We start from the raw sequence: 27,258 nt of genomic DNA, 5'->3' as shown, positions 1-27,258 counted from the left end.
CAAATGAATGAGCAGAAGTTAATTCTTTTTTGGTTATGATAGAAGCCAGAAATAAAAAAAAAGAAAATCCATGTTAAGAAGAAAATAAAGCACTTTCATTTGATCTTCTTGATTTTGTTTTTTAAAAAATAAGTTTTGAGTGGCACCTGGGTGGCTCAGGTGGTTGGGTAGCTACCTTTGACTCCAGTCATGATCCCAGAGTCCTGGGATGGAGCCCCAAGTCAAGTTCCCTGCTCAGTGGGGAGTCTGCTTGTCCTCTCCCTCTGCCTCTTCCCTTGCTCATACGCTCTCTCAATATGTAAAAGATTTAAGAAAAACAAGTTTTGAAGCCATGAGTACTTTTTATGTCTATTATTCTTTTCCCAAATGGCTCATATAGGTCCCGGACCAGTATCAGCCTGGGGCCTGGACCACGGGTAAATCAGGCAATGCCTCCATGTTTATTTTCTCTCCTATGTAAATGCAAACATCTACAGTGAGTCCAGTTCCATGGTTTTGGAGATAGGAAATGAACTGAATGAATATAAGTGAAGAGTGCTTCACGTCACATGAATTCAATAGAAAAAACAGTGAAGGGGCTGGTTGGGATGACGAAATATGCACGAGATAGCCCAGCAGCCTTGTTAACGAAGCAAATATAACTAGATCGGAAAGCGAGGCAGTGTAGTTTGGTGGAAAACAGGGTTGAACTCAAGAGACCTGGATTCAAGTGATAGTTGGGCCCCTTACTGTGTGACCTTACTCGAGACACTTAACCTCTCTGATTCTGCTTGCTCATTTGAAAATATTAAAACCTGTCCATCTTGGAGTGTTATTATGATTCAATTCAATGTGTAAACGTACCAAGTGAGAGGTAAAATGCTTTACACTGAAAAACATTTTTATCACCGTAATTTTCCTGAAGTAGGCGAAGATTTATGTATGGGCATAAGCCACATGTGGGAAACTGGGGAAGTATCTCAAACTAGAGCCATAAAAGTGACAAAATTCCATAGAACGTAATAATGGTTTCCAGGAAACGCTAAATTCTGTCAACTTTACCTTGCTTTTTCAATCTCCTTTCTTACTTTGTAATTAATTCCTTATTTGGCATATCTGAAGCAGTGAGAAAAAATGAGTGAGAAAGAGGAAGGAAAGATGGAAGAAGTAGTGGAGACAGGATCGACGGTAAGGAGGAAGGATTTGGAAAGAAGGAGGTTTATTTGACACAGAGAGAGAGATCACAAGTAGGCAGAGAGGCAGGCAGAGAGAGAGGAGGAAGCAGGCTCCCCACCAAGCAGAGAGCCAGACGTGGGGCTCGATCCCAGGACCCTGAGACCATGACCTGAGCTGAAGGCAGAGGCTTCAACCCACTGAGCCACCCAGGCGCTCCTACAAATAGCATTCTTGATAAATATTAAGAGTAGTATCATCTATGTAGGAGCATACAAACTGTAACTAAATTTTAAATTAGGAATATGGGTGGAGCTAATATTTTCTCTACAATGGATATAAAATTTCTAGCACACTGGCTTGATTAAATATTGAAAAATAAAATGGAAGAAAAAGGTATTTTTAAAGAGGAAAAAGCTTAAATGTAATGCCTACTTTAAAAAATAGGCTAATAGACATTTACATGGGATGTTATGGCACATTTGTATCCATAGGAGGATATAAAAGATATTTTGCTGTAAGAAATAGAAATTAACACTGTATGATGGGACACTGAACTAGTCTTAATTGGAGATCTCCCAGAAGCAGACCCTGAGACAAAAGATTCAAGTTCAGGTAGTTCATCTGGGCAATGAGTCCAGGCAACAGCCACAAGAGAGTGGGCAAGGGAGACAAGGAAAGGCAGGCAGGCAATGGAGGGTATACTGTCAAGCCAGCTACCATGGCGGCAATTGGAACTTAATCCCACCAGGGAGCCATGGGAGTCCATGCAGAACATAGGATTTGGTCCTTCCACTTGAAGGCCAAGACCACTGGGGTGTTTATACTTTCATTCCTGTCAGTCACTGGCCAAGAGCTCTTAGGACTGTGGGCTGCTGAATTTCTGCCCCTCAGCCCTGCCTCCTTGGTGCTGTTGGGCGGGGGAGGGGGCATGTCCCCCAGGGCCAGAGAAAGCCCTCGGACAGAGAGATGAAGTTGCTGGCCGTTGTGGCCCGTGATGAGGCCTAGGGGGATCCAGCTCAGACAGCTTCTGCTCTGAAGAGATAAGTTTAGTTCTTCCCTGCAGATCTTTGGGAATAGTGTTTTCAATGATTTGATGTTGTTGAAGTGACAAACGCGACAGACGCTGGCAGGAAGAATGTCATTTGTAGGTCTCTTCCAAGCTGATGGGAAGATCCCTATGGCTTGGTTTCCTCGTCTGCAAACGTGGGGCGGGGAGGGGGCACTATTCATATCTGATTAGGTGTTGTGGGGCTTATAAGCAGCCCATGATAAGTACGGGGCATAGTGCTAGGAATGTAAGGGGTACCTGATAAATGGTAGAAATAAAGATGAGAGTGCTTGGGAGGGGCAGCCCTGATCTGACAAGGTCTCACCGAAGCCACGCCCTGCTTACAGAGGGAACAAGACTCAGGAGCGCTGTCCCCAAATGCTCCCTGGAGATTTTCTAAACAGCCCGCCTCCAACACATTCCCTCTATTTCTACTAACTGGAGATAGGACGCCACCAGCTTTGTCTGTCCCTCTCAGCTTTCTCGTTTCCTCTCACTGAGTCCCTTCCCTGCCTCTTGGTATTTGCTAGCACGCTAACGTCTATCTGCTTCACCCCGACCCCACACCCAGCCCTTCACAACTGTTTTCCTAACTATAGGGTAATAAATGCTCATCTTTTAAACACTTGTTATAGGTAGGAAAATATAAAAACAAAAGCAATTTTGCCCGTAATTCCACACATCTTGGTGTATTTCCCTCCAGTACTTTTATCTAAGCATGTACCTAGCCCATAATTGAGATCATTTTTTTGGTATCGTATTCTGTGGCATGCTTTTCCCACCTGACATATGTTATCATGTTCCCATAGCATTAGACTTTCTTCGAAAACATGACCACTAATGACAGTATAATACTAAATGGATGTTTTTAACCATCACTCCTATTGCTGCAAGTTGTCAATTTTTTTAGCCTGTTATAATTCATTCTGCATTAAGCATCTTTGTACACAATTATTTGAGTGCTTCTCTGAGTATTGCTTTGGGGATAAGTTCCCAAGCAAAATTCCTAGGTTAAAGGGCATGAATGTTCTAAAGGCTTGTTACCTTGTACTGACAAATATCCTGCATGGAGGGTTTTTTAAGATTTTATTTATTTATTTGGCAGACAGAAATCACAAGTAGGCAGAGAGGCAGGCAGAGAGAGGGGAGGAGGAAGCAGGCTCCCTGCTGAGCAGAGAGCCCGATGCGGGACTCGATCCCAGGACCCTGAGATCATGACCTGAGCTGAAGGCAGAGGGGCAACCCACTGAGCCACCCAGGCGCCCCTTACATGGAGTTTTTTTTAACAGTGTTAACACATGTATAGATTTGTGTAACCATTACCATATCAGGATAGGGAACACTACTATCACCCCAATAACTTTCCTTCTGTCATCCCTTGATAATCAACCCCTCCCCCTTGGCATAACCCCAAGAGGGTTATGGGATACTTGATTCCATACTGTGGAATTAACTGGTCATTCTCAGCTAATCACCTTAATAGCATTAGAAAGCCTCCAAGTTAAAATAACTCCCGCAAGGACCCCACTAGACTCCAGGATTCTGCTAAATGGGTAGGTGAACAGGTGAGCTTCCCATTCTAGCGAAGGAATTAGAGGACCAATTAGGAACCAAGCTGGCAGCTCAGTGGTCCAGAACCCAGCGGGGTTTAGGGGATTAAGGGCTTTCCAATGGGACTGTGTGGCTCTAGACAGTGGCTCTCAAACTTTAGTATATGGCAGAGTGCCTCCAAAACCCAGAGATTTTATTGAAACACAGATTCCTGGTCTCCACTGCCTGAGTTTTCTGATTCAGTAGATCTGGGGTGGGGAGTAAGAATTTCTGACAAGTCCCTAGGGCTGCTGTTGCTACTCCTTTGGGGACCACACTTGGAGAACTGCCGCTGTAAGACAAAGATAATACTGAGATTAGATGAACAATATCATGCCCATATCACCCAGCATGGTGGAAAAGTCTCCTGAAAGTATTGCATGGTTTGTCTCTTTCAAGTTGAAGGACTTATTAGAGCTAAACTTGCAGCTTGAGGTGTTTTGTGTTTCCAGGAGGGCAGACAGGGCAGTCAGGAAAGGGTAGGAAGTGGGTCGGATGTTCCCTTTTCAGATGACCCAGTGTCACTGGAATTCTTGCAGTATTGGAGCTCTCCTTAAGCATAGGTAATAATGGTGTCATCAAGTGACATCGTTCTCATTTAAAGTGCCGGGATCTGCAAATGTCAAACTGTAAATCTATGCTGCAGAATCCTTTTTTTTTTTTTTTTTAAGGCTAGCTGTCTTTGCTTATTTGAGGAGTAATAAAAATGAAGCCCCTTATATTAGTATACTCCATTCTAATTTACAAAGTGCTTTCACATAGTATTTATTTGATCTCCCAAATTCCGTGAGGGAGGCAGGGCAGTATTTTTATTTCACCCTTTGGACTACTGGCTCTCCAGGTATGGTCCTTGGACCTGCAGCATTAGTATCACCTCTGCAGAACTTGTTAGAAATGCAATCGCAGGCCCCAGCCGAGACCTATAGAATCAGGACTTGAGGGGCCAATAATCTGCATTTCCAACAAGCTCCCAGCTGATGCCGATGTTGCTGCTGCTGGTCCTGTACCACACTTGGATGAAAACAACTGCTATATATTAAAACGAAAGATCTAGAAGCCCAGGGACTTAAGAGGACTCCTACCAAGGTGATTTTTCTGTGCTACGACATTTGCTACATCCTGGCTCCTCCCCCATGTCCCCTGCAAATCTTTCCAATCCCCACAACTCTGCTTTTGAGTTTGAGGTCCCAACAATTACTCTAAATTGCAGTTTCCTCACCTGTGAAATGGAGATAATAATAGGATTGACTTCTTTGGGTTCCAGTGAGGAGAAAACAAAATTTGGGTAAAGATACTTAGCACTGTGCTGGTGCTTAATAAATTCTAATAGTTACCATGAGTTTTATTAATGTTACCGGAAGTGTGATATTTCACTGGAATGAATAGATTAGTAAGTTCTTTCAGTGTGTTTCTTCAGAGTACCCCTCTTAAAATGGGACTATCCGTGGATGATTTAGACATTAAGGCACATCTGAAATGTTTCTGTGACCGCCATGAGCTTTTGGCTGAGAGCAGGGTGCTTAGGAAATAGAACTCACGAGCAGGGGAGCAGAGGAATAAGAGACCAGTTAATGGAACAGTGCATTGAAAGGCAGACAACGGCAACAAGAGGTCATTGAGGAAACGCAGAAGCGGGGAGAGGGAGAGAAGTGTCTGAGGGAGGAAGCAACTGGGAGGGCAGTCAGAGGTGGGAGGCAGGTTGTAAGAGAATCTACCTCCTTCAAAATTCCTCCCAGGGTAGCCCAAGGGGTAGGTTCTGGGGCTGCACCAGGCCTGGGACGGGATGGGGGAGGACGAGGGCTGTCAGTGCTCTTGTTGTAGTCAAGGGGATGAACACTCAGGTGCCCACAATAAATGCCCTGAGAGGCCTTCCGAGGCTAGCCGACAATTGAGGGCACAGGGAGTTGGGGCCCAAATGTTGATTTGTCTTCAGGGTGATTCCTATTCAGCAAAATTCTGACTATAGCACATCAAACACTCATGCCAGGGAGGTGGTCCTTTAGTGCAGGTCTGTTATGTTCTTCGTCTAGTAGCCCTGGACTCCTCAGGAAGCGGTTTTATCTTATCTGGGTAGTGCAGCGCGGGTTCCACGCCCCGCGTGGACAGGGACCTTTGCAACTGAATTAAACAGAAGAAACAAAAGCAGCAAGTTCGGGCCCCGTGGGCACGGCCGGCCAGCCAATGGGGCCCGGCCGCTTCCCGGCGGAGTGGTACTATGATGACAGTAGCCAACCAGCGCGCTCCATGCAAATGAGGTACTGTATCCCGCACCCGCCGCTCTAGTGCCGTCTGGTTGTTATAGTGATAAACTGAGGCCTTGCCTTTTGGCTTTTCCGGAGAAGGAAACGGGTGGGGGACTCGGGGGGTTAACCTCTTCCCCCAGGGAAGTCAGAAAGAAGGGGCGAAGAAGGGGGATGGGTGAAGAAGAGAAAAATACGTGACAAAGAAAACATTCTCTGCCTGGGAGGAGACTCACAGAGGGTGTAGAGCTGGAGGGAGCATTCGCTGGCCATGCCAGTACTTACCACTGATGCTGAGTCAGAAACAGGTATCCCAAAATCCCTTTCCAATGAGCCTCCCTCAGAAACCATGGAGGAAATAGAGCACACATGCCCACAGCCTCGACTGGTAAGTAAAGACAAAGGATGCAAATGTTATGCTTGGCTATGGCACAAAAGAGTTCCTTATGCGCCTGCAGCCGGCGAGGAAAACGATGCTTGGAGGATTTTCATGTAAATGAGAATGGAGCTACTGCCTAATCCTTCTCAGCTGTTTATACTTAGCTTCTATACCGGGGCGCTGCTCTCAGCTTACAAAGCATTATTGTATTGGCTGGGTAGGAAACGGGCTGCTTGGGCTATGCTGTTTTTCTGCCTTGGGAGGAGGGGATGGCCTTTTTCCTTTTAGGTGTATTCTCGTCCGAAGGTAAAAATCTTACAGTGCGTTTTTAAAAATGGTATTCTCTTCGCAAAGCTTGAGACGAGTCCGTTGCTAAGTTCTAAATTCTAGCTGAGAAATGATTTGGTGCCCAACTCATTTTGGTGCCCAGTGCCAATTTTGGAAAAACGAAAACGATAAGGAAGCCAAACTTCCCCGATTCGTCTGAAAATTTCAGAATGAATAAGTAAAAGAGTCCCTCGGTGATGTATTCAGAAATAAGGCGCCTTTTGAATGAATCCGAACATTTCCGGACCGTTGCGGGGACGGTTTGTCTTCAGGTAGTGGGAACCCAGGGGAAGCGACATTGACTACTTAGAAAGGGCTTGTATGCCTTTAATAACGAAAGTGTGGAGACGGGGCACTCAGAGCTTCCTTCCGTCTCAGTGACTGGTATCCCAAATTTGATCCGTTTCTCAGCCACTGGGCATGATTATTTAAGCAGGCGTGGAAGATGGTTCTCAACGACCTCAGCGTATATCCTCAAGGAATCAAACACACCAGATGGGGGGTGGGTTCTCTGTGGCCTGAAGTCTTGGGAAACTTGGGAGAGACCTCCCTTTGCACCCTCAAGTCAAAGTGGCAGCTAGTTAGGGCTATCCTTTTTGTAACAATTCCCCCAGTTAAGAGGTGCCATGTTTTGATTGGCTGTGGAGTTTGACCCTGGGAAGAGGCTTTTAAAAGTATTTAGTGATGTAGCATTTTCTTTCAACTCCCTGAATGAGAGCTCAGATTCCAAGACTGGCCCACCATGCAACTGCTGTTTCTTCATAAGCGTTACAAAGGTTCAAAGGCCGACTTAGAACAACTTCCCAAAACATGAAAACGAATTTATATTAAAGTGCTGTGGGCTTTTCACTGTTTTTATTTTATAAAATATATCTTCTTCGGGCAGTTTAACATGAACTTCTCTCTAGCACCCAAGCCACTTACAGGATGGTGTGTGTGTGTGTGTGTGTGTCGGTTCAAATTTGCATCACATACCATCCCAACAGGTAAAGGGCAGAGGAGAGAGAGGCAGCATCAGTTCCAGCTTGTGCATTTGTCTCTCCTGCCCACCCCTTTTCCTTCCTTTTTCGCCTTTTTACTATTCTGCCCCTTGGTTGCTTCTGCCCCAAGAGGGTCAGCAGAGGAAATCAAGAGAAGGAAGACCGTTGAAGTACCTTGCACTCTGACTTGTGACATCTCATCCTGGACATGACTCTAAAGAACCCTGAAAAGCTGGCAGTGTTACACCTCCAAGTCCCCGCTGTTCTAGAAATGAGAAAACTGAGGTTCAGAGCAGGTACGCAACTTCCCTAGAGTCATGTTGCTTCCAAGGGTTAGAGCTGCGGTTTGGACCCAGAGGTCTACACCCGCCAAGTGGAAGATCTTTCCCTGCAGCACACTCTGGAGTGGGGTACATTCCCTTCCCATCTTTTATGAAAGCCTAACTTAAAGTAGGAGTGTGTGTGTACAAAAGTCGAACTGTGAAAGCGATGGCTTCCATGTACATTTGATGAAAACTTTCCATGTTGTCCATCATTATCACGGTCTACTGAAATTTTGCTGCTTATATAGGGACTGTAGCCAATTTATAAACCCTTACTCAATTTTTAGAATCACCTTTTCTCAGCCAACTTTATCACTGTAGGGGTATATTCTAAATTTAGTTGTACACTTCGGGACATGACTTTCCTTTGCTAATGATTTGACTTGAATAACGCACATGCTACCTACTTAGTAAGAAAATTTGTTGATGGAGAGAGTGACAAGTGAAAATCTTAAGTAGCATTTCTTTTTATGGTTTTTAGTAGTTCCTGTTGATCTTTAGCTTTGCTAATACCTTCACATTTCAGATTGGATAAATTCTTTGTTTCTCCCAGCTCCCACCCATGTTGCTCAGAGTCACGCGTGGGTTACTGCCCCGTAGCCATTAGCCCGTGTGGCTGATGAGTTCCAAAGTTACTTAAAGTTCATGAGAGACTCAACAGATATATCCCTTCAGAGGACAGGCTCCGTTTCGCACTTGTTATCAAAGTGGAGTTCATATGGTTTAGAGGAAACAGGATTCAATGATAAAATGTTAAAAAAAAAAAAGAGTAGCAGTTGCCAAAATGGATCTCATTGTATTCGCTGTGGCATGCACTGGCTCTCCAGACTGTGACTTTACCTGGGGAGAGCAAAATGGAAACTTCTGGGTATATAAAGGGCCATTAAGCTTCACTGCAAGTGTGGAATGTGAACTTATGTGCTGATTGTCATAGTCTGGGTACAAGTTTTATTTAAGTCTCAGCAGTTGTGTCAAATGCCCCTTTCGTGATGAACTGTGCTCTCTTTTAAGCTTGGCACTTGGAAAGGCGTGTACAGTGGCTCTCTCTACGTGCATTTGCCTATATATTTTCAGCTAAGGTTGTTTGTTGTGATCCTAACTTGCGTGTTGATCGAGTACCTACTACTCGCTGAGTCCTCAAATGGTTTGTGACCTAGGGATTCTAGAAGAGACTGACACATAAACAGACACTTTGTCTATGAGTTGATATGGACACCATGTGCTCAGAGGTGTGTTAGCAGGTACGGTCAGGGCAGAAAGGAGTGTGCTGACCTCCTTGTGAGTCAAAGTTTGCTTGGGGGATGTGGATTGGAAACCTATCCATTCATCAGTGTATCTCTGGTCTCTGATATGGAGCCTGGGATAGCCCTTTAAGGAATTGAAGCGGGAAGCGGGCATGCATAAATAAGCAGGGTTTGGAAGCAATCTATATTTTAGATCCTTGTAACTAGCAAATTGATAAGGACATTGAGGATGCATTGCAATCATGTTCAAGGAGAAATTTTTCCTGAAAGGACTACTTATAGTTTTTCCACCTGCCTTATTTTTCATTGGAAAGAAAATGTCAGAAAGGAGAGGAGTAAATAGAATTAAGTAACACTGGTAAAGAAATTAGAAAAGAGGGCTCCTGGGTGGCTCAGCCGGTTAAGTGTCTGCCTTTGGCTCGGGTCATAATCTCAGGGTCCTGGGATTGGGCCCCACGTCAGGCTCCCTGCCCAGTGGGGATTCTGCTTGTCCCTCTTCTCCTGTTTATGCATGCTCTCTCTCTTGCTCTGCTCTCTCTCTCAAATAAATAAATAAAATCTTTTAAAAAATGAATTCGGGCTCCTGGGTGGCTCAGTGGGTCAAGCATCTTCATGATCCCAGAGTCCTGAGATCGGGCCCCACATTGGGCTCCCTGCTCAGCAGAGAGCCTGCTTCTCCCTCTCCCTCTGCTTGCTGCTCTGTCTACTTGCCCTCTCTCTCGCTCTCCCTGTCAAATAAATAAATAAAATCTTAAAAAAATAAGAAAAAGGGGCGCCTGAGTGGCTCAGTTGTTAAGCATCTGTCTTCAGCTCAGGTCATGATCCAGGGTCCTGGGATCAAGCCCCGCATCAGGCTCCTGGCTCAGCAGGAAGCCTGCTTCTCCCTCTCCCACTCCCCACTTGTATTCCCTCTCTAGATGTCTCTTCTTCTCTGTCAAATAAAATTAAAAAAAAAATAAGAAAGAAATTAGAAAAGAAATGACAGAAAACTACTTAGGTTTTCTAATAAAGCTTTTATCTTAGGATGTAATCTAATACCCTTAGTACTTTACCATGGTGTTCAGGTTTGGGATGTTTCTGAGACCTCTTCTTTCTTTCTTTCTTTCTTTCTTTCTTTTTTTTTTTTTTAAAGATTTTTCTTTATTCAACAGACAGAGATCACAAGTAGGCAGAGAGGCAGGTAGAGAGAAGGGGAAGCAGGCTCCCTGCTGTGCGGAGAGCCTGATGCAGGGCTCGATCCCAGGACCCTGAGATCATGACCTGAGCCAAAGGCAGAGGCCTAACCCAGTGAGCCACCCAGGCACCCCGATACCTCTTCTTTCTATTGTTAAAGTACTTATTCTTGATCCTTGACTTGTTACCCCTTCTTTGCTCTTTACTTGCTTAAACATGATGCAAGGTGACTCCTAAGCTTCTCTGCCAAGAAGAGAAGCTGAGTGGCCATGGGCAGTATGAGGTAAGAGCACTCAGGAGACCCAGTTCCTGAGTGATGAGGGCACTCTGTGGGCAAGGACAGCGTCCTCATACTGCCCCAACTCTCAGATTGTGCTAGACAAATCCTCTGGGCCCAGCGGATACCCCGTAAACCCTCTCTAACATGGCCCAGCCACCCTGGCAACCGTCTGCTTATGGATTTGGTTAATGACCTTGTCAGATTCTTCTAGGAGCGCCATGTGTTGTGGGAAGGAAGTTGTAATTTTAACTTGCAGTGGTCACTTCCGTGAAGATGGATGTACCACCGATCAACTGAGAAGGCCTTGGAAATAAAAAAGCGCTCGTTCGATATGCCACGTTAGCAGGAGTTCATTCCAGGCTTTACTTCAAAATGGAGCAGAGCCAAGAGACTGCTGTTGTGCAGAAGGTGCATTATGTCAGTTGGGAGGTAGGACGCGTACCCGCTACCGCTCAGGAAGATGGCTGGATTTCCAGAGACGTCAGTGGCTTCCTTTACTAGTATCACCATCTATTTAACCTCTCAGGGCAGCATGTATTTTAAAAGGGAAATACTTAATGTACTGTGTTGGTGGAAAAAAAACCGTGAGTTTCCTTGGGCATTGACTGGTCAACTGGAATTCTGCCCAAGGTTATTATTAGAGCTCTTCCTGTTGGTCTCACTCCAAATGCAACTTCCATTTCTTGCAGATCAATACCAGTCAGGCGTATGGAGCATGGAATCAGCGAATTGGTTTCTTCTATTCTTTTAAGTTTGTTCTGTCACCATCCCTCCAGTACCCCCCCCCCCAATTTGCCTGATGCTGAAGTCCTTACGGAGGAGAGAAATCTAAATCAGTAAAAAGATGGGGAGGTTCTTCGTTTCACTTTGGTGATTGCGGGTACAGCAACGAGAAGGGTGGGTGTGTCTTCATGCAGGCAGTGCGGAGGATTGAAAGCTTTCAGTGATGTGGGACTTTGGTACCTGAGAGAAAGCTCAGTCCCCTCTCAGCAGGACCCAGGTAGCCAGCTGGTGAGCAACTTGCATGTACAGCAATGCCCCAGGGGCTGTGGGGAGGAATGAAAGAAGTAATCCACCCTCCCTGCCCCGGAAAATCATTCCTGTACAACAGAAGACCGTAGTTTGGTATGTGGAAACCTGCCAGGATGCTGGAATCCCTTGTAAGCGGGGTTTTTTGTTGTTGTTCTTTGTTTGTTTTTGTAAATTTGACTTTTTTTGGTAAATTTGACTTTAATGTGTTGAACTTCACACAACTTTTAAACTATATTTTATCCATAGAGCTCAAGTACCTCCCAGCAGGAAAGACTCCAGTCATGTGACCCCCAGGTTGAGACAAATCCCTGTATTTAAAGAAAAGATGTAACTTGCTGATCCAAAAACAGTTTTGGACATGGAAGGGATCAGTCTGCTTCTGAGGGGATCTGAAGTCTCCTTTGTATGGGCACACTCCAGCCTCTAGATCAGTGTTGTCCAGTAGAATACAATATAATTGACAATTTTCTAGTAGCCATGGTTTAATAAGTTTAAAAAGGTGAAATTTATTTTATTTTTTAAAGATTTAATTTATTTATTTGACAGACAGAGATCACAAGTAGGCAGAGAGGCAGGCAGAGAGAGAGGAGGAAGCAGGGTCCCTGGCTGAGCAGAGAGCCCGATGCGGGGCTCGATTCCAGGACCCTGGGATCATGACCTGAGCCGAAGGCAGAGGCTTTAACCCACCGAGCCACCCAGGCGCCCCTAAATGAAATTAATTTTAATAATACATTTTCTTTAGCCTATGATATCCAAAATATTATCATTTCAACATTCACCAATATCAAAATAATGGATGAGGTATTTTTATTCTTTTTTTTATACCGAGTCTGAAATTAGGAGTATATGTTGTACTTAAAACACATCTAAATTCTGACTAGCCAGTTTCAAGGGCTCAGTAGCCATAGATGGCTTTAGAGGGAGCTCAGACACCTGCACAGGCCTGTAGAGGATGAGCTCAGAGAAGCCACAACGACAAATACATTTTCTGTTGCCTGGCGCACACATACACACATATATTTACTTGTAGTGAAGAAACCATTTCACTTCATATTTTACACTCTTGATATTCCCTTTTGCCCTTTTGGGGTTTGGTTAGGAGGCTAACCAAAGGAGGCTAATGAGAATTATATTAAATTTGAAGTTCTGGATGGGGAAGGGGAGAAAGAGAGAACAGGATGACTATGGGAGACACTAAGGAGATCAACACCCCAGGATTTGATAACTGAGTCTGAGGGTTGGCCAGTATCGAGGAAGACTCCATTTTCTGGCTTCCTCAAGTGGGCACCAGCACTCAGGCATGAGTATCAGGGGGCAGTAGTTTGTAAGAGTTCTGTTGGGGATGACATGGAAACTTCCACTTGGAGGTGTCTAGGCAGTGTTTGCTTTTGGAACTCAGGAGAGAGTTTGGAGATGGAGATCTGGGAGATGTCCGCATGGAGGAGATGGAAATGGAATTGAAGTAGTGAAATTGATGGGAACATAATTGAGTCACAGTCTTTGGACTAAGAAAATGGTAATGGAAGTGGTTAGCTAGCAAGAGCGCCTCAGGATAATCCTACTACAGGGTAGTTCTAGAAGATAACTGACCCTGAGCCATGCTATCAGGTTCTTAGAAAGGAGAAAAATAGAAGAGCTGTAATTAAAGTTATTAGAAGTCTCCTTATATCTGCCTGTCTCTACGTGAAATCTGGTTAAATTAATCTACTTGATCCCAGAATCTTTTCAGAATGGAACCCTGAGGAACACTATTTAAAGAGCCAGTAGAGGTAGGATCATGAAAAGAAGACAGGCCAAGAGCAGGATAAGTTCTGTGGTGGGAATGTCCAGTAGAAGCAAATGCAACAGAGAGATTAAATGAGATAATGAGGAAAAGTGTCCTTTGGATTTAGAAAGAAGAAGTCAATGGTGGATGTTTCGGAGATGTGACGGGAGCAGAGGCCAGAGGGCAATGAGTTGAGGAGGCCTTGGAAGGTGGGGAGGTAGAAGCTTGCCTGAGAGGGTAAGCAGATAGAATATGTAGGATCCAAAGGTGAATAAATCAGGATTTAGGGTTGAGAGAGGCTAGCCTTTTTCTCTTCTTTTTTTCCTTCTATATATCCTCCTTTGGTTCCATTCTTCCTTCCATCCAGTGTGCCAAGGCTTTTGGTTGGCTCATTCTTGTAAGATGGTAGTAACTTGTACTTGAGTATAAATGGCATAGAGGAAACAGGAGAAAGTGAAAGCGATAGGGGGAAAATGAGGAAGGGAATGAGCTTTGGGCTAAAGACGTTGGATTCCAGTGAAAGTGGAAGAATTGGCTTCAAGCAGGATATGAGACACTTCTTTCACTTGATGGTGAGGAAGCTGGCAAGGATGTTTTGGGTAAGAAGTTTTAAAGGGAGAGTGTATTGAATGTGGAAAGCCTCTCTCATCTGATAGCTTCAGTCTTCTCTGTGAAGGCAGCGGTGAAGTTAGTGGCTGGGTTCTGGCGGGTACCGAAGTATAAGTATGGGATAGCCTGAGAAGTTGGGTCCAGCCCCAGGGTTTTCCTCTCCAGAAGCTTCCAGGCTAGGCCTAGGGCTAGGGAAGGGTGGGGAGGCTAAGTGGCTCCTGATGAGATGCCGTTCTGGTGAGAGGGAATGGCTCCATTCCATTATGGCTCCTGGGGCTCCATACCAACTCCCAAGATCAAGGCAGATCTAGATTGGGAGCTCCTGGGGGGAACCTGGGCTGGTCCACAGTGGAACTGCTGGGGCCTGGCAAGACAAGTATGTCGCAACCTGGTCTTTGCTCGCTGGAGCCCACAGTCTCATTCGGACTTGAGCTTTGCTGTTGACTTACTGTGTGGGCTTAAGCCAATCGCTTCTCTCTGGACCTCCATTCTGTCACCCACCACAGGCTGAAGAGATGATCTTTCCCAGCTCCAAGATGGTGACTGTAGCTTCCCCAGCCATGGAAGATGCTCCAGCCCAGTGCGCCCTGTTTGCTCTCCTGTTCCTTTCACAAGTCAGGACCACCCCACTCCTCCCCTGCTTTTGGTTTTCTCCATTTGGGGTACAAAGAGGTTGAATGATCTACGGCAGGACACGTCGGCTAAATATGAGTAACAAGCTCTGGAACCCCCTATGAGTGTTGTACAAACCTGTTGTCTCCCACTTTATTCTTCAGCTCCTTCTTCAGAAAGGTTGAACGTGTTCTGAATCCCATGCTGAACATTACAGTCATCGTTCAAAGAAACCTACATTGAATCTCTTCTCAATGCGAACAATAACCCTCCTGACTGATCTTGTAATACTCAAGTGCGAAATCCGGGGTTTTCTCTGAGGCCTGGCAGTGTGGCATTGGGTGCTGGGGGCCTTCCCCTCTCTAGCCACCTACACTTACTGCTTCTGGTTGAAGTCCAAGGTGGCTCTGGCCATAGGCTTGAAACTCTTGAATTTTTTGCTCAGGCCCACACAAAGCTTCTTGGTGCCCCTCGGTTTAAAAAAAAAAAAAAAGTAGGAAAAAGATTTATTCCCTTTGATGGCTGGGGGCGAGATGAAAAGGAGAAAGCAAGAAAGATAGGGGCAAACCAAGTCATTGCAAGCTACACCTATTTTCTTACAACAATCTCCCAGGTGACAGCCTCTACCTTGCGAGGATCTGATTACCCGTTGCCGGCCTCAGACCATAGCATTATTGTTTTAACATTTCTATCTTCCTCTTTATCCCAGCATGAGACAGGTTGTGTGGGAGCCTGGGGAAGCTGACCCTGCTTGGGGATAAAGAGACAGTTGAACACTAAACAATCTTGAAGGCACACTTGAAAACACAGTGATTAGAAAATAAAGCTGCAAGCCCGGTTAGTGTACGCCTGTGTGATAATGTGCCGGGCCACACGGGGCCGGCCCAGCCAGCCGGCTTCATTTTCATAGTCTCTCTGCCCTCCTGCCCAAGTCTCTGACTTGGTGTTTTTGTTTTCCACTTAGGAATTCATGCACGTTGAACCTGACATCCGTGTAACGGCGTGCTGATGTCTCTTTAAAGCGGGCATTTAAGAAGAATAACAATAATAATAATGGGTTCATAGAAGCATCACGAATGATGTCGAGATCCTGTTCCTCGTACACGCAGGCTTCTGGGCGCATCTCTGGTGTGCCTGATAGTGACCGCAGGCCCAGTCACGTGATACTGAGTTCTCTCAGACCTCCGCGTTATTTAGTTACAAGGGAATTGTTGTATACTGGGCTGAAGACTAGGGGTCTCCCTCATTGTCCTCTGGGGGCGAGTGGGGGAGTAGTGTACACTTAGGTACCGGTGATGGGAGCCCTCTCCATGTTCCCTCGTCTAACCAGGCTGCAGACTGTGAGGGAAGAATTACTGCTCCCTGTGTGATAAATAAGGAAACCAAGAATTAAGAAATTCCCAAAAGGTCAAGTACTAACAGATAAAGCTGGGCTTTAAAGTGAGGGGTTTTGTTTGTTTGTTTGTTTAGATTTTATTTATTTATTTGACAGAGAGGGAGAGACAGCGAGAGAGGGATCACAAGCAGGGAGAGTGGGAGAAAGAGAAGCAGGCTTCCTGCCCAAGAGGGAGCCCGGGGCAAGGCTCGATCCCAGGATCCTGGGATCGTGACCTGAGCCGAAGGCAGCCACTTAATGACTGACCCACCCAGGCACCCTTAAAATGAGTTTTGTCTAACTTCTAAAGCCCCCATTTCCACCACACCAGCTCCCCAACATCAGTGAGCAGAGAATCACCTACTCATGCTTCCATGTGAGTCAGAAGCAAGAGGTTTTTGCGTACACTTTTTAAAAAGATTTTATTTATTTATTTGACAGAAAGAGAGAGAGAGAAAGAGATCAAAGTAGGCAGAGCAGCAGGCAGAGAGAGAGGAGGAGGCAGGCTCCCCGCTGAGCAGAGAGCCCAATGCGGGGTTCAATCCCAGGACCCTAAGATCATGACCTGAGCTGAATGCAGAGGCTTAACCCACTGAGCCCCCCAGGGTCCCCACTGTGTGTTTCGCTGTCCTGTATCACATGGTCTGCCTTCAGGACCAGGAATGGAAACAATTTAGATGGCTAGGCTCTTGGTAGTAAATTGAGAAATTCGAAGTAAATATTTTTGACCTGGCAAGTCTTCTCCTAGTAAAGTTGGCTACAAAAGACGAGTATTAGGATGATCTCAGCAGCATAATTCATAGTAACTCCAACTGGAAATGACCCAAATCCCCAGGGGTAGTAGAATGCATTAATTGTTGTATTTTCACACAATGAAATGCTCCACAGAAATGAGAAAGGAGAATCCAAAACCACCTGCAAAAATACGGATAAATCTCACAAACATAATATTGAATGAAAGAAGCCAGATGTAAGAGAATACACACCACATATTTTCATGATCTATTAAGAATTTTAAAAGTAGGCACACCAGTCTGTGAATTTAGAAGTCAGGACAGCAGGAGGAGCTCAGGACGGATGCTGACTTTGGTCAGTTACTTGATCTGGGTGCTACCTACGCTCATTTTGTCACAGTTCAGTGTTGCACTCTTAGGATAGGTGCACATTTCTTTTTTTTTTTTTTAAGATTTTATTTTATTTATTTGATAGACAGAGATCACAAGTAGGCAGAGAGGCAGGCAGAGGGGGGTGGGGAGCAGGCTCCCTGCCGAGCAGAGAGCCCCATGTGGGGCTCCATCCCAGGACTCTGAGATCACAACCTGAGCCAAAGGCAGAGGCTTTACCCACTGAGCCACCCAGGTGCCCCAGGTGCAAGTTTCTGTACGTGTATTGCTCTTTAATACAAAGTTGAAAGATATTCCAACCAAAGGAACAGAGAAGGTACACTCTACAACCGATTGACCATTTCCAGACAATTCTGGGGACCTCGCAGATAACATTCTAAGGAATAATATCAGCTCCTGCCTATGATTACAGCTCTTGGTCATTAGCAGAGCTGGACTGTGCTCCAGGGGTCAGTACCCAGCCCCAAAGAGAACATAGGAAAGCCTTGGAACTTACTTCTAGGACAAGTCTAGCCCTAGTTGGGTTATTTGTGAATTAAAAACCATGGTGTTGGGACGCCTGGGTGGCTCAGTTGGTTAAGCAACTGCCTTCGGCTCAGGTCATGATCCCAGCGTCCTGGGATCGAGTCCCACATCGGGCTCCTTGCTCCGCAGGGAGCCTGCTTCTCCCTCTGACTCTGCCTTCCACTCTGTCTGCCTGTGCTCGCTCTCGCTCGCTCTCTCTCTGACAAATAAATAAATAAAATCTTTAAAAAAAAAAAAACCAAACCATGGTGTCTAATCAATATGTGTTTTATAACAATGGCCAGACCTCCCAGTCTGTTTCCAGACTCAGAAGGAAGTGGGTAAAACTGGTTAGCTAGCAGGAGTGTCTCGGGATAATGCTGCTTAGGGCAAATTTTAGGAAATGACTGACTCCGAACCATCCTATGAGGTTTTCTTAAGGGAAGAAAAACAGAAGAGCCATGATTCAAGCTAAAGGAATCCTCCCTGTATCTGCCTGTCTCTGTATGAGATCTGGTCAAATGGACCTGCATTCCCCCTCAGTCTTCCACGACGGAATCCTGAGGAACAGAATTTAGAGACCAAATGGAGGAAGGGTATTGAAAAGAAGACAGAGAGGTCTTTCTTAAATTGGTGGGAATTTGGGGTCTAACAGCAATGTTATTGCTTCATTGGTAGGTAAACTCACATGTTTTGTTTTCCTGTAAAATATTGGTTTTTTGAAAAAGATTTTATTTATTTATTTGAGATATCAAGAGAGAGGGAGAGAGTGAGCACGAGCAGGCGTGGGCAAGTACAGAAGGGAAAGGAGAAACAGGCTCCCCCTGAGCAGGGAGCCCGAAGCGGGGCTCGATCCCAGGGCTCTGGGTCATGACCTGAGTTGAAGACAGACGCTTAAGCGATTGAGCTACCCAGGTGCCCCTAAAATATTGTTTTTATTAAAGAATCATCTGCTTTGTACAATCGGTCATCTTTGGAATATCTTTCTTTGGAAAATCTTCTTTGGAACATCTTTCCTTTAGCAGCTCAGAAAAAAAAAGGGGTCTTATTATTGAAATAGGATCTAACAAATACCTCCAGCTGCGACATGTTAGAAATATCTGTACTTCCATCCCACTGTATAGCCAACCTCCCACACTGCATAATTTGTTCTAATGCTTGTTCCTTCCAGTCTGCAGCAATGTTTTCTGTATGTCTCCTGAATATATTTGACTGACAAAACATTTTAGTTTGACATCACTTTTTTCCCCCACATACATTCCCCCTTTTACTGTGGCATGAAGAGCTGGTGTTTCTGCAGTGGTATGAGACCTTTGGCTTTTGTTTACTGAATGAGAGAAACTTGAAAAAGCTTCTCACGTTTATCATTGCATGTCTCTGTATTTTGTAAGGGACTGGATTATCATGTCTTGAAACATTGCTGAAACAAATCACACAAGTTGGTCTTCATGGTCTGGATGCTTTGCTTCTCAGTGTTGTGGTAGCTTCAGTAGCCTCTTATGATCATGACCCGATAGCTCAAGGTACAAGAGACGCTCCAGGTGAAGTTTAATGCTAATGGCAGCAGGTATTTGAAATAGACTCCTTCGTGTTAATGGTGGATTCACCTGTCTTGATTAGGTCTTCATTGTTCACACCTGATAATGTGGCTGATGCGAGACTCCTGCAAGGGCTAGAAGGGTCAGCTCCACCACATTTTTGTCGCTCACCTGTGCTTGTATTAGTTCTTGCTTCCCTGTTTCATTGTGGGAAATGCTTAAAGCTACTTGGTGGTCTTGTGAGCATTGGTTTAGTTAAAACTATGTAATATCATCTACAAATGCCCTTATCCAGACCCAGGCAAACAGCACTATATTACAGTAAGCTGACAGCAAATGAAAATGCCAAGGGACCCAGGCCATCCTTCTCAATGGTACAACTTACATTCTTCCTTGAGGACATCTCATAGACTTCATGTCGACAGTGATAGGGCACCAGTAAAAATCGGCACCTTAGAATAAAGCATCAGTAACGCTTCCTGTTTTTTTTTTTTTAAGATTTTATTTATTTATTTGACAGAGAGAGATCACAAGTAGGCAGAGAGGCAGGCAGAGAGAGAGGAGGAAGCAGGCACCCTGCTGAGCAGAGAGCCCGATGTGATGCGGGACTTGATCCTAGGACCCTGGGATCATGACCTGAGCTGAAAGCAGAGGCTTTAACCCACTGAGCCACCCAGGTGCCCCAACACTTCCTGTTTTTTAACCTGAAAAATAAATCTAAGCACAAGTTTTGCTCTTTAATGGATTGTCTTGCCCGTCCCACATTAGAAAGCCCTGGTCTCCATGTTCTAGATCCTGCCCTTGGATCCAGCAGTGAGGGAGAGCACCGCATTTTCAGTCTGCCTATTTGGCCGCTTGCAGAAATGCTCTTTTGAACTGCTTTTTGGTTCTGAGGCTCCACCTTGCGTGGAGGGTGTCACAGAGACAAACACAAAAACCAGGATGGTCTTGGAACACCTGGGTGGCTCATTCGGTTAATCATCTGCCTTTGGCTCAGGTCATGGTCCCGGAGTCCTGGGATTGAGCCCCAAGTCAGGCTCCCTGCTCAGCGGGGAGTCTGCTTTTCCCTCTACCCTCCCCCGACCTCCGCTTGTGCTTTTTCTCTCTCAAATAAATAAATAAATCCTTAAAAAAAAAAAAAAGGAAACAGGATTGTCTTCAGCAGGGTGTTGAGTATCCTGGTTCCACTAGAGAGCCTCACGCCACGAGCCCCTTACGGAAGCATCACTGGAGGCATTGCTGTGAAATCCTGCATCAGGAAGTACTGTGCTGCTCCTCAGTAGCTATTTTGTTTTTCACTTACGGACAGTATTTTGTCTTTCGCTTTGCTTCGACGGCTGAGAGCTTCAAGTCATTTTTGTGACCTACCCGAAGTGTAGAGAACTGGGCTAGGTATTCTTGTATGCTCATTTCGCTTCTGACCTTTGTCGAAACCCCTATTTCCTCCCTCAGCCCAGATCTTGAAACTATTAAGCTTACAAATTTTATTTTTTTGAAGTCACCTCAAGTCCTTTGGGAAGGAGGTGGGATAGGAATAAGATATATGGTTGTTAATGATGTTCATTATAAATTCCTTAAGCTCAGTTGCCTAAGAAAAGTTGATTTTGGGGCTGGAACTTTTAAATCTCTAGGCAAAACTGATTATTTTCTTTTTTTTTAAAAGATTTTATTTATTTACCTGACAGAGATCACAAGCAAGCAGAGAGGCAGGGCGGGGTGGGGCGGGGAAGCAGGCTCCCTGCTGAGCAGAGAAACTGATGCCATGGGGGCTCAATCCCAGGACCCCTGGATGGTGACCTGAGCCGAAGACAGAGGCTTTAACCCACCGAGCCACCCAGGTGCCCCCAAAATGACTATTTTCTATTGTCCGTATCATCTCTGCATTTCAGGAATCTAAGATGCCATTAATTCTGAGATAGAGTCTCATTGCAGGGATGTTGCAATGTCAGAAAATTGCTGCCATTGATTTTAAGATATTTCTTGTAAGACGCTCTCCTAATCTCAGAGATGTTAAAATGTGGGGGGAAACGTACATTTTAGAATAAGTGAAATACAGTATTATTAAGATTTCATTTCGGAAGGTGGCACATGGGAGTGGGGGGCTTGCGGCTTACAGGTGGTCAGTGTTTTAAGGAAGCTGTACCCCTGGGGCATGATACAATTTCTGATCTCTGGTCACTGGAAGGGCAGGAATTACTTGTCTGACCTCGATGCAGGGGTTCACACATGGGCTTAAAAAATGGACCTCTTATGAGGGAACTTTAGATAAAGTAGGAAAACATCTTTTCTTTTTCAAGATATTTAAGCTCATTTTTAAAACTGTGCTATGCTTTTGTTTTTAGCTAACTTCAAAGTATTCATCCTCAACAATAGAAAAATGAGCCAAGGACAGATTAGTCTCAGAAGAAAATACAAATGGCTAATAAACATTTGAAAAATGTTCCATCTTTTTTGTAATCAAAATAATGCAAATTGAAACAGCGTGATGCTATTTTTTAGTCTGTAAAATTGACAGAGATAATACTCAAAGCTGGTGAGATGGCAGCCAGCTAGGTGCTCTCAGACATTGTAATGTGAGTATAAATGAGACAGCTTTTGTAGAAGCTAATTTACCAATACAGGTTAAAATGTTCTACAAATATTTATCTTTAAAATGTTCATACCCCTGGTCTAAGTAATTCAGCTCCTAGGCATCTATCCTAAGGAAATAATCAGAGGTTCGGAACTATGTTTAGAATGTTATTTATATTAGTAAAACATAAACAACTTAATATTCAACAATTATGGTTTTTCTAGTCAGCGGAATGCCTTATAGCTATCAGAATTAGTGAAAGTTAAGTGGGAAATAATTTGTACCTTCTGCTCATTTTGCTGTGTACGTCAAACTTCTCTAAAAAATAAAGTCTGTTAAAAAACGATAGTGAGGTGGTTTTGCAGAAGCCTGGATTCCTGAGGGTGGGGGAGGTCACCAAGTGGCCACGGCTGGTGCCTTTGAGCAGCTTGGGTCTCTTAGACCCTCTGCTGGAGCCTGATGTCCTTAGTGCTGGGGTGGGCCAAGCGCAGAGAAGGCTGCCTAGTGTAGTGGGTGACCAGTTGCCCAGATCCTTTGGAAAAGGAAATGACTTTATTGAACGGGCTATTCTTTGCATTTATCTTACCGCTCGATTTACCCACGGTCTACTCTGTCTCATGCGGAGGTACCTGCTAATCTCTCCTTTCAGGATCTGCACCAACCATCACTTGCCTCCCGGCCAACCAGGGCATCTCCCTTCACTATTCAACTTCCTTGGCCTATATCCTATTTTCTGGTGCCACTTACAACCTTTCAGAATAGAAAAATGAACAGATGAGTCAGGTGTTCCTGCTTCCTTCCTGTCTTTTTAATGTTAACATCCTATCTTTGGGATATGATGCCCTTGCTTTTCAACATCTTGCCTAACTTTCAATGTTTGGGAATTGGAGGCTCAGGCCTAGGGAAACAGGGGGTATGGGACCCCCAGATAACACCTTTAAAAATAGTGAAATTGAAGACTACATGATAGGGTAATCCTGATATACAAGTGGAAAAAACTGTCCATGTAGTTAGGATTCCAAAGTTGCATGTATGCGTAATATATCAGAAAGCCCTAAAAGAAATCTAGGAAGTGTTACCAATGGTTGTATTTGGGAAGTAGAATTATTAGTGAGTTTTGCTTTTCTTTATTTCCCAAGTTTTCTGTAGTATATAGTATGATAATAAGAAAAAGATAGGAAACACTGACAATTGTATTTCTTATTCAGTTTAACCTTTGTCAATAATCATTATCAATAATTCCCTCTCCAGTTTTTTATCAGTAATTATTCTCTCTCCATTGACTCTAACTTCTTCCATTCAACAAATGTTTACCCAGAACCTTCTGTCTGCCAGGTACTGCCCTAGGAATTAGGGATCCAGCAATGAGTAGGACAGACCAACTATCCATTTTCTTAGAGCTGCCAGTAGTCTGGGGAGGTTGGTCAGAAATATACAATGTCTCCTCATTAGACAACCAGGACCTTGCCTCAGCCTGCACTCATGGCCTGAGCTGAATGAATAAACCTAGTCTAGTGGCTTTAGATATCATTTATATTCCTGCGGTTTCCTAACCTGCTTCTCTAGTTTAGTTCTCTGTCTCCAACTCCAGACTTGTTAATCCAACTGCCTACCTGACATCTTCACTGGGAGATCTAATAGGTCTATCAAACCTAATGTGTGAGAATGGAATTTTTTATTTTCCCAGCCTATCCCTCCCATCCCCAAACCTACTCTGCCAGTGTCTTCCCCGTGTTAGGGAATGGCAATACCATCTTTCTAGTTCTTCAGGCCAGTAACTTTGCAGTTATGTCAACTCCTCGCCTTCTTTTACATTTGACGTTCAATCGATTTCAAATTTTTTTTATTCAAAATCCATCCAGAATCCGACGACTTCTCACCACTCATCCTGGTCCCAGCCTCCATCTGCCTACTCTTGCCTGATAATTATGCCAGTTACTTAGTGCTTTTCTTGCTTCTGCATTTGACCTTTGAGAGTTAAACCTCAGCATAACGGTGAGGTGGTCCTGTTAAGGCTCTGACCATATTACTACTCCCTGTTCACAACTCGGATGGCTTCCATTTTCTTCGGGAAGGCCAGTCTTTACAGCATCCTAAAAACTGCATACCATTGGATGTCTCCCATCTCTGTACTTCACCTCTCTGGCTCTGTCTCCTACTACTATACTTTGTTCACTTCCTCCAGGCATACTGGCCTTGTTATTCCTGGAAGAAGCTGGGCATGTTACTGCCTTGGGGCCTTTGCACTTGATTTTTCCTCTGCCTGAAGTGTTCTTTCTCTGCAGGGTTGAATCGATCCTTTCTTCTTTTTTTTTAAAGACTTTATTTATTTATTTGACAGACAGAGATCATAGGTATTCAGAGAAAGAGGAAGGGAAGCAGGCTCCCTGCTGAGCAGAGAGCCTCATCAGGGGCTCAATCCCAGGACCCTGGGATCACGACCCAAGCCGAAGGCAGAGGCTTTAACCCACTGAGCCACCCAGGTGCCCCCAATAGATCCTTTGTATATTGACACATACATCAACTCCCTTGGCTATCCGATTTATGGATAAGCCCTCTACCTTTTTTATCCCCTTCCTTGCTTTAATTTTTTCTGAACACTATCCCATTTTAACATTTTATGCATTTCACATTCTTTTTTGTTGTTTGTTATCTTTAAGGATGATAAAGGCAAGATTTTGTGGGTCCTGTTTTGTTCCCTGATGTATCCTTAGAACCTAAATACAGTGCCTGGCACCCAGCAAGCCCTCAAGCAATGTTTGTTGGATGTTGGAGAAATGAAGAGAGGGTAGATACTATGAAGACCATTTAAATTGCTTTTAAAAGCTCAGATGAGTTTTAAATGTTCCATATACCCGAGAATAATAGCATTTAACAATTAATTTATAAGTGATAGTTGTTATTTTTTAAAGTACTCCTGTTTTCCTTTTAGATACATTCTCTGACATTTGGAACACCTAATCCTGGATTAAATTTCCTGCATCTCTGAATTCCCAAGATAGGATAAATTTCTTTACATTTATTTTAAAAGTAGATAAATTATATGAATGTGTTCTCATGTGAAAATAAAATAAAACAACAGGTGTAAATAGAGTAAACAATGAAAACATCCTCTCATCTCTTCTTCCAATGTGGTCTTCTTCCCTGGACGTAACCCTGGTTAATTTGTTGTGTATCCTTCCAGGCCAGTGCTGTCCACTAGAACTTTCTGTGATGATAGGAATGTTCTCTCTCTGTGCTAATATAATAGCAGCCACTAGCCACATTTGGTTATCAGGCACTTAAAATGTGGCTGGAGTGACCGAGAAACTGAGTTTTTAATTATGTTTCCTTAATTCCACGAAATATAATTTGAATTCAAATAGGTCCGCATGGCTAATGGCTACCATATTGGGCAACACAGTTCTAAACTATTTCTCTACAGTTGCCTATTTACTATCTCTCTTTAACCATAAATGATATCATAGTATATAACCTGTATATATATATATATTATACATAGTGCTTTGTCACTATGATCATGTCCTAAAAATCATTCCTTGTCTGGGTGTTATGTATCTTTCTGTTTTTAATGGTGCTTGTTACTTCATACTCTGTGCCTACTGTGCTTAGCTAGATGATGAAAAATAGATATTTCTTGGTGCGGAGCCATGCACTAGGCATCCTGTCCCCGCCGCCCCCCACTGGCATTTGTCAAGGCTTTGCAGCAGCTGCCTGATCCAGGCTTCTGCATAATCACCGACACAGCCCAAGAATCTAGTGATTTACATATGTTGGGCCTCTGGTCAAGCATAAAATCTACTCTTCCTTCCCTCTCTTCAGAAGACAAACATATTCTGATCTCAAATAAAATCATGCCTTAAAAGCTACGTGCAGCAGCTGATAAACACAGTCCTAACAGAATGAGACCGAAGGCTTCAATTTTGTGATGTCTTTTTTCCAATTCTGAATTTGTAGTTCTCAAGCGGGTGAGTTCTGAGGCCAAAGGCTTCCCCGGGAAAATGAGATTCTTTCTGGAGTCCTGTTCCCGTCACTTGCAAAGCTTGATGAAAATGCCTGATGTGGCTGTAAAGTTCTTTCCTACTAGAGGACGTTCTTGAGGTGGTTATGACTTTATTAACTTTGGGTAATTCCCTTTTCAGTTGATCTCTGTGCTTCTCCCATGCCTCATCAACATTTGCTAGTTCACATTTATTGAGCCTGGCAGCCGTCCTATTGTATAGACTCTATCAGTCAAGGCCCTGCCAAGAGACAGACAGCTCACTCTAAATGGGAAATACGAAAAGGAGTTTAATAAAAGGGACTATTTACAGCCTCAAGGGACAGTATGTGCGCTAGGCCTGGAAATGTTAGGGGTTGTCATTTCCTAGGCTTCCCAGGCATGAAGGGGCCAGGGGAGACTGTGGTTACTGGAACTTTGCAGGGTGCTCTATAAAGAGGGGGCCTTTCAAGGGAAACTGTGGATTTTGGTGAGAGGGCAGAAATAACATGCTGCTTCCTAGCAGGGAGGAAGCCAAGGGGAAAGATAGTCTGAGCTCACTCTTGTCCTGCCCTCTGGTGTTTTGCATACTTCTCATGGAACCCGCCCAACGTGAAGCCTAAAGGCATCAGAGCCCATTGGTACAGTCCGTAGGGGAAGCCATAGGAAGGAGAGTAGAGAGGGGTGGGAAGAGAGTGGATTCTGGAGAAGCAGAAGGAAGACATTATTCAGATCCGCATCATTTCATTTATTCCTTACCACAGCTTCATGAGACAGATCATTTTATTAGCTCCTTTTTATAAGTGAAGATACTCAAGGTTAGAGAGGTTAAGGACCAGCATTTTTGAAAAAGATGATTATTTATTTATTTATTTATTATTTATTTGAGAGAGAGAGAGAGAGAGTAAGAGCACATGAACGGGGTGGGGGGTGCAGAGAGAGAGGGAGAGGTAGAGAAGCAGACTCCCTGCTGAGGGTAGAGGGGGAGGGGGCTTGATCCCACCATCCTGAGATCATGACCTGAGCTGACATCAAGAGTAGGCTGCTTCATGTACTGAGCTCCCCAGGCTCCCCAGGACCAGCAGTGTTTTTTTTTTTTTTTTAAATCATATTTTACGACGACATGGATGGAACTAGAGGATGCTATGCTTAGCGAAATAAGTCAGTTGGAGAAAGACAACTATCATATGATCTCCCTGATATGAGGAAGTAGAGAGGCAATGTGGGGGGTTTGGGGGGCAGGAAAAGAATCAATGAAAAAGATGGGACCGGGGAGGGAGACAAACCGTAAGAGACTCTGAATCTCGCAGAACAAACTGAGGGTTGCTGGGGGGAGGGGGGTCAGGAGAGGGTGGTGGGATTATGGACATTGGGGGTGTGTGTGTGCTGTGGCGAGTGCTGTGAAGTGT

The 27,258-nt window shown here is 44.4% G+C and overlaps 1 protein-coding gene across 3 annotated transcripts in view; it reads left to right on the top strand.

Moving 5' to 3' along the window:
- The window catches only part of PCYT1B (phosphate cytidylyltransferase 1B, choline), a 121,173-nt gene that overhangs the window by 22,428 nt on the left and 71,487 nt on the right, over positions 1-27,258 (top strand). Inside the window, exon 1 of one of the 3 annotated variants that reach the window (XM_045089420.1) lies at positions 6,066-6,421. The exons of 1 other annotated variant lie outside the window; for it this stretch is intronic. In XM_045089420.1, coding sequence (XP_044945355.1) covers positions 6,305-6,421 — 117 coding nt within the window. In that variant the 5' untranslated portion in view covers positions 6,066-6,304. Of the gene's footprint in view, positions 1-6,065; positions 6,422-27,258 lie in introns of those variants that run through there. One more of the 3 variants, XM_004769152.3, reaches the window with a different exon arrangement.

This window comes from Mustela putorius, unplaced genomic scaffold (genome assembly GCF_011764305.1).
Source record: "Mustela putorius furo isolate JIRA1106 unplaced genomic scaffold, ASM1176430v1.1 tig00003836_pilon_pilon_pilon, whole genome shotgun sequence".
Lineage (NCBI taxonomy): Eukaryota > Metazoa > Chordata > Mammalia > Carnivora > Mustelidae > Mustela > Mustela putorius.
This window is presented reverse-complemented; position numbering and strand designations above follow the sequence as displayed.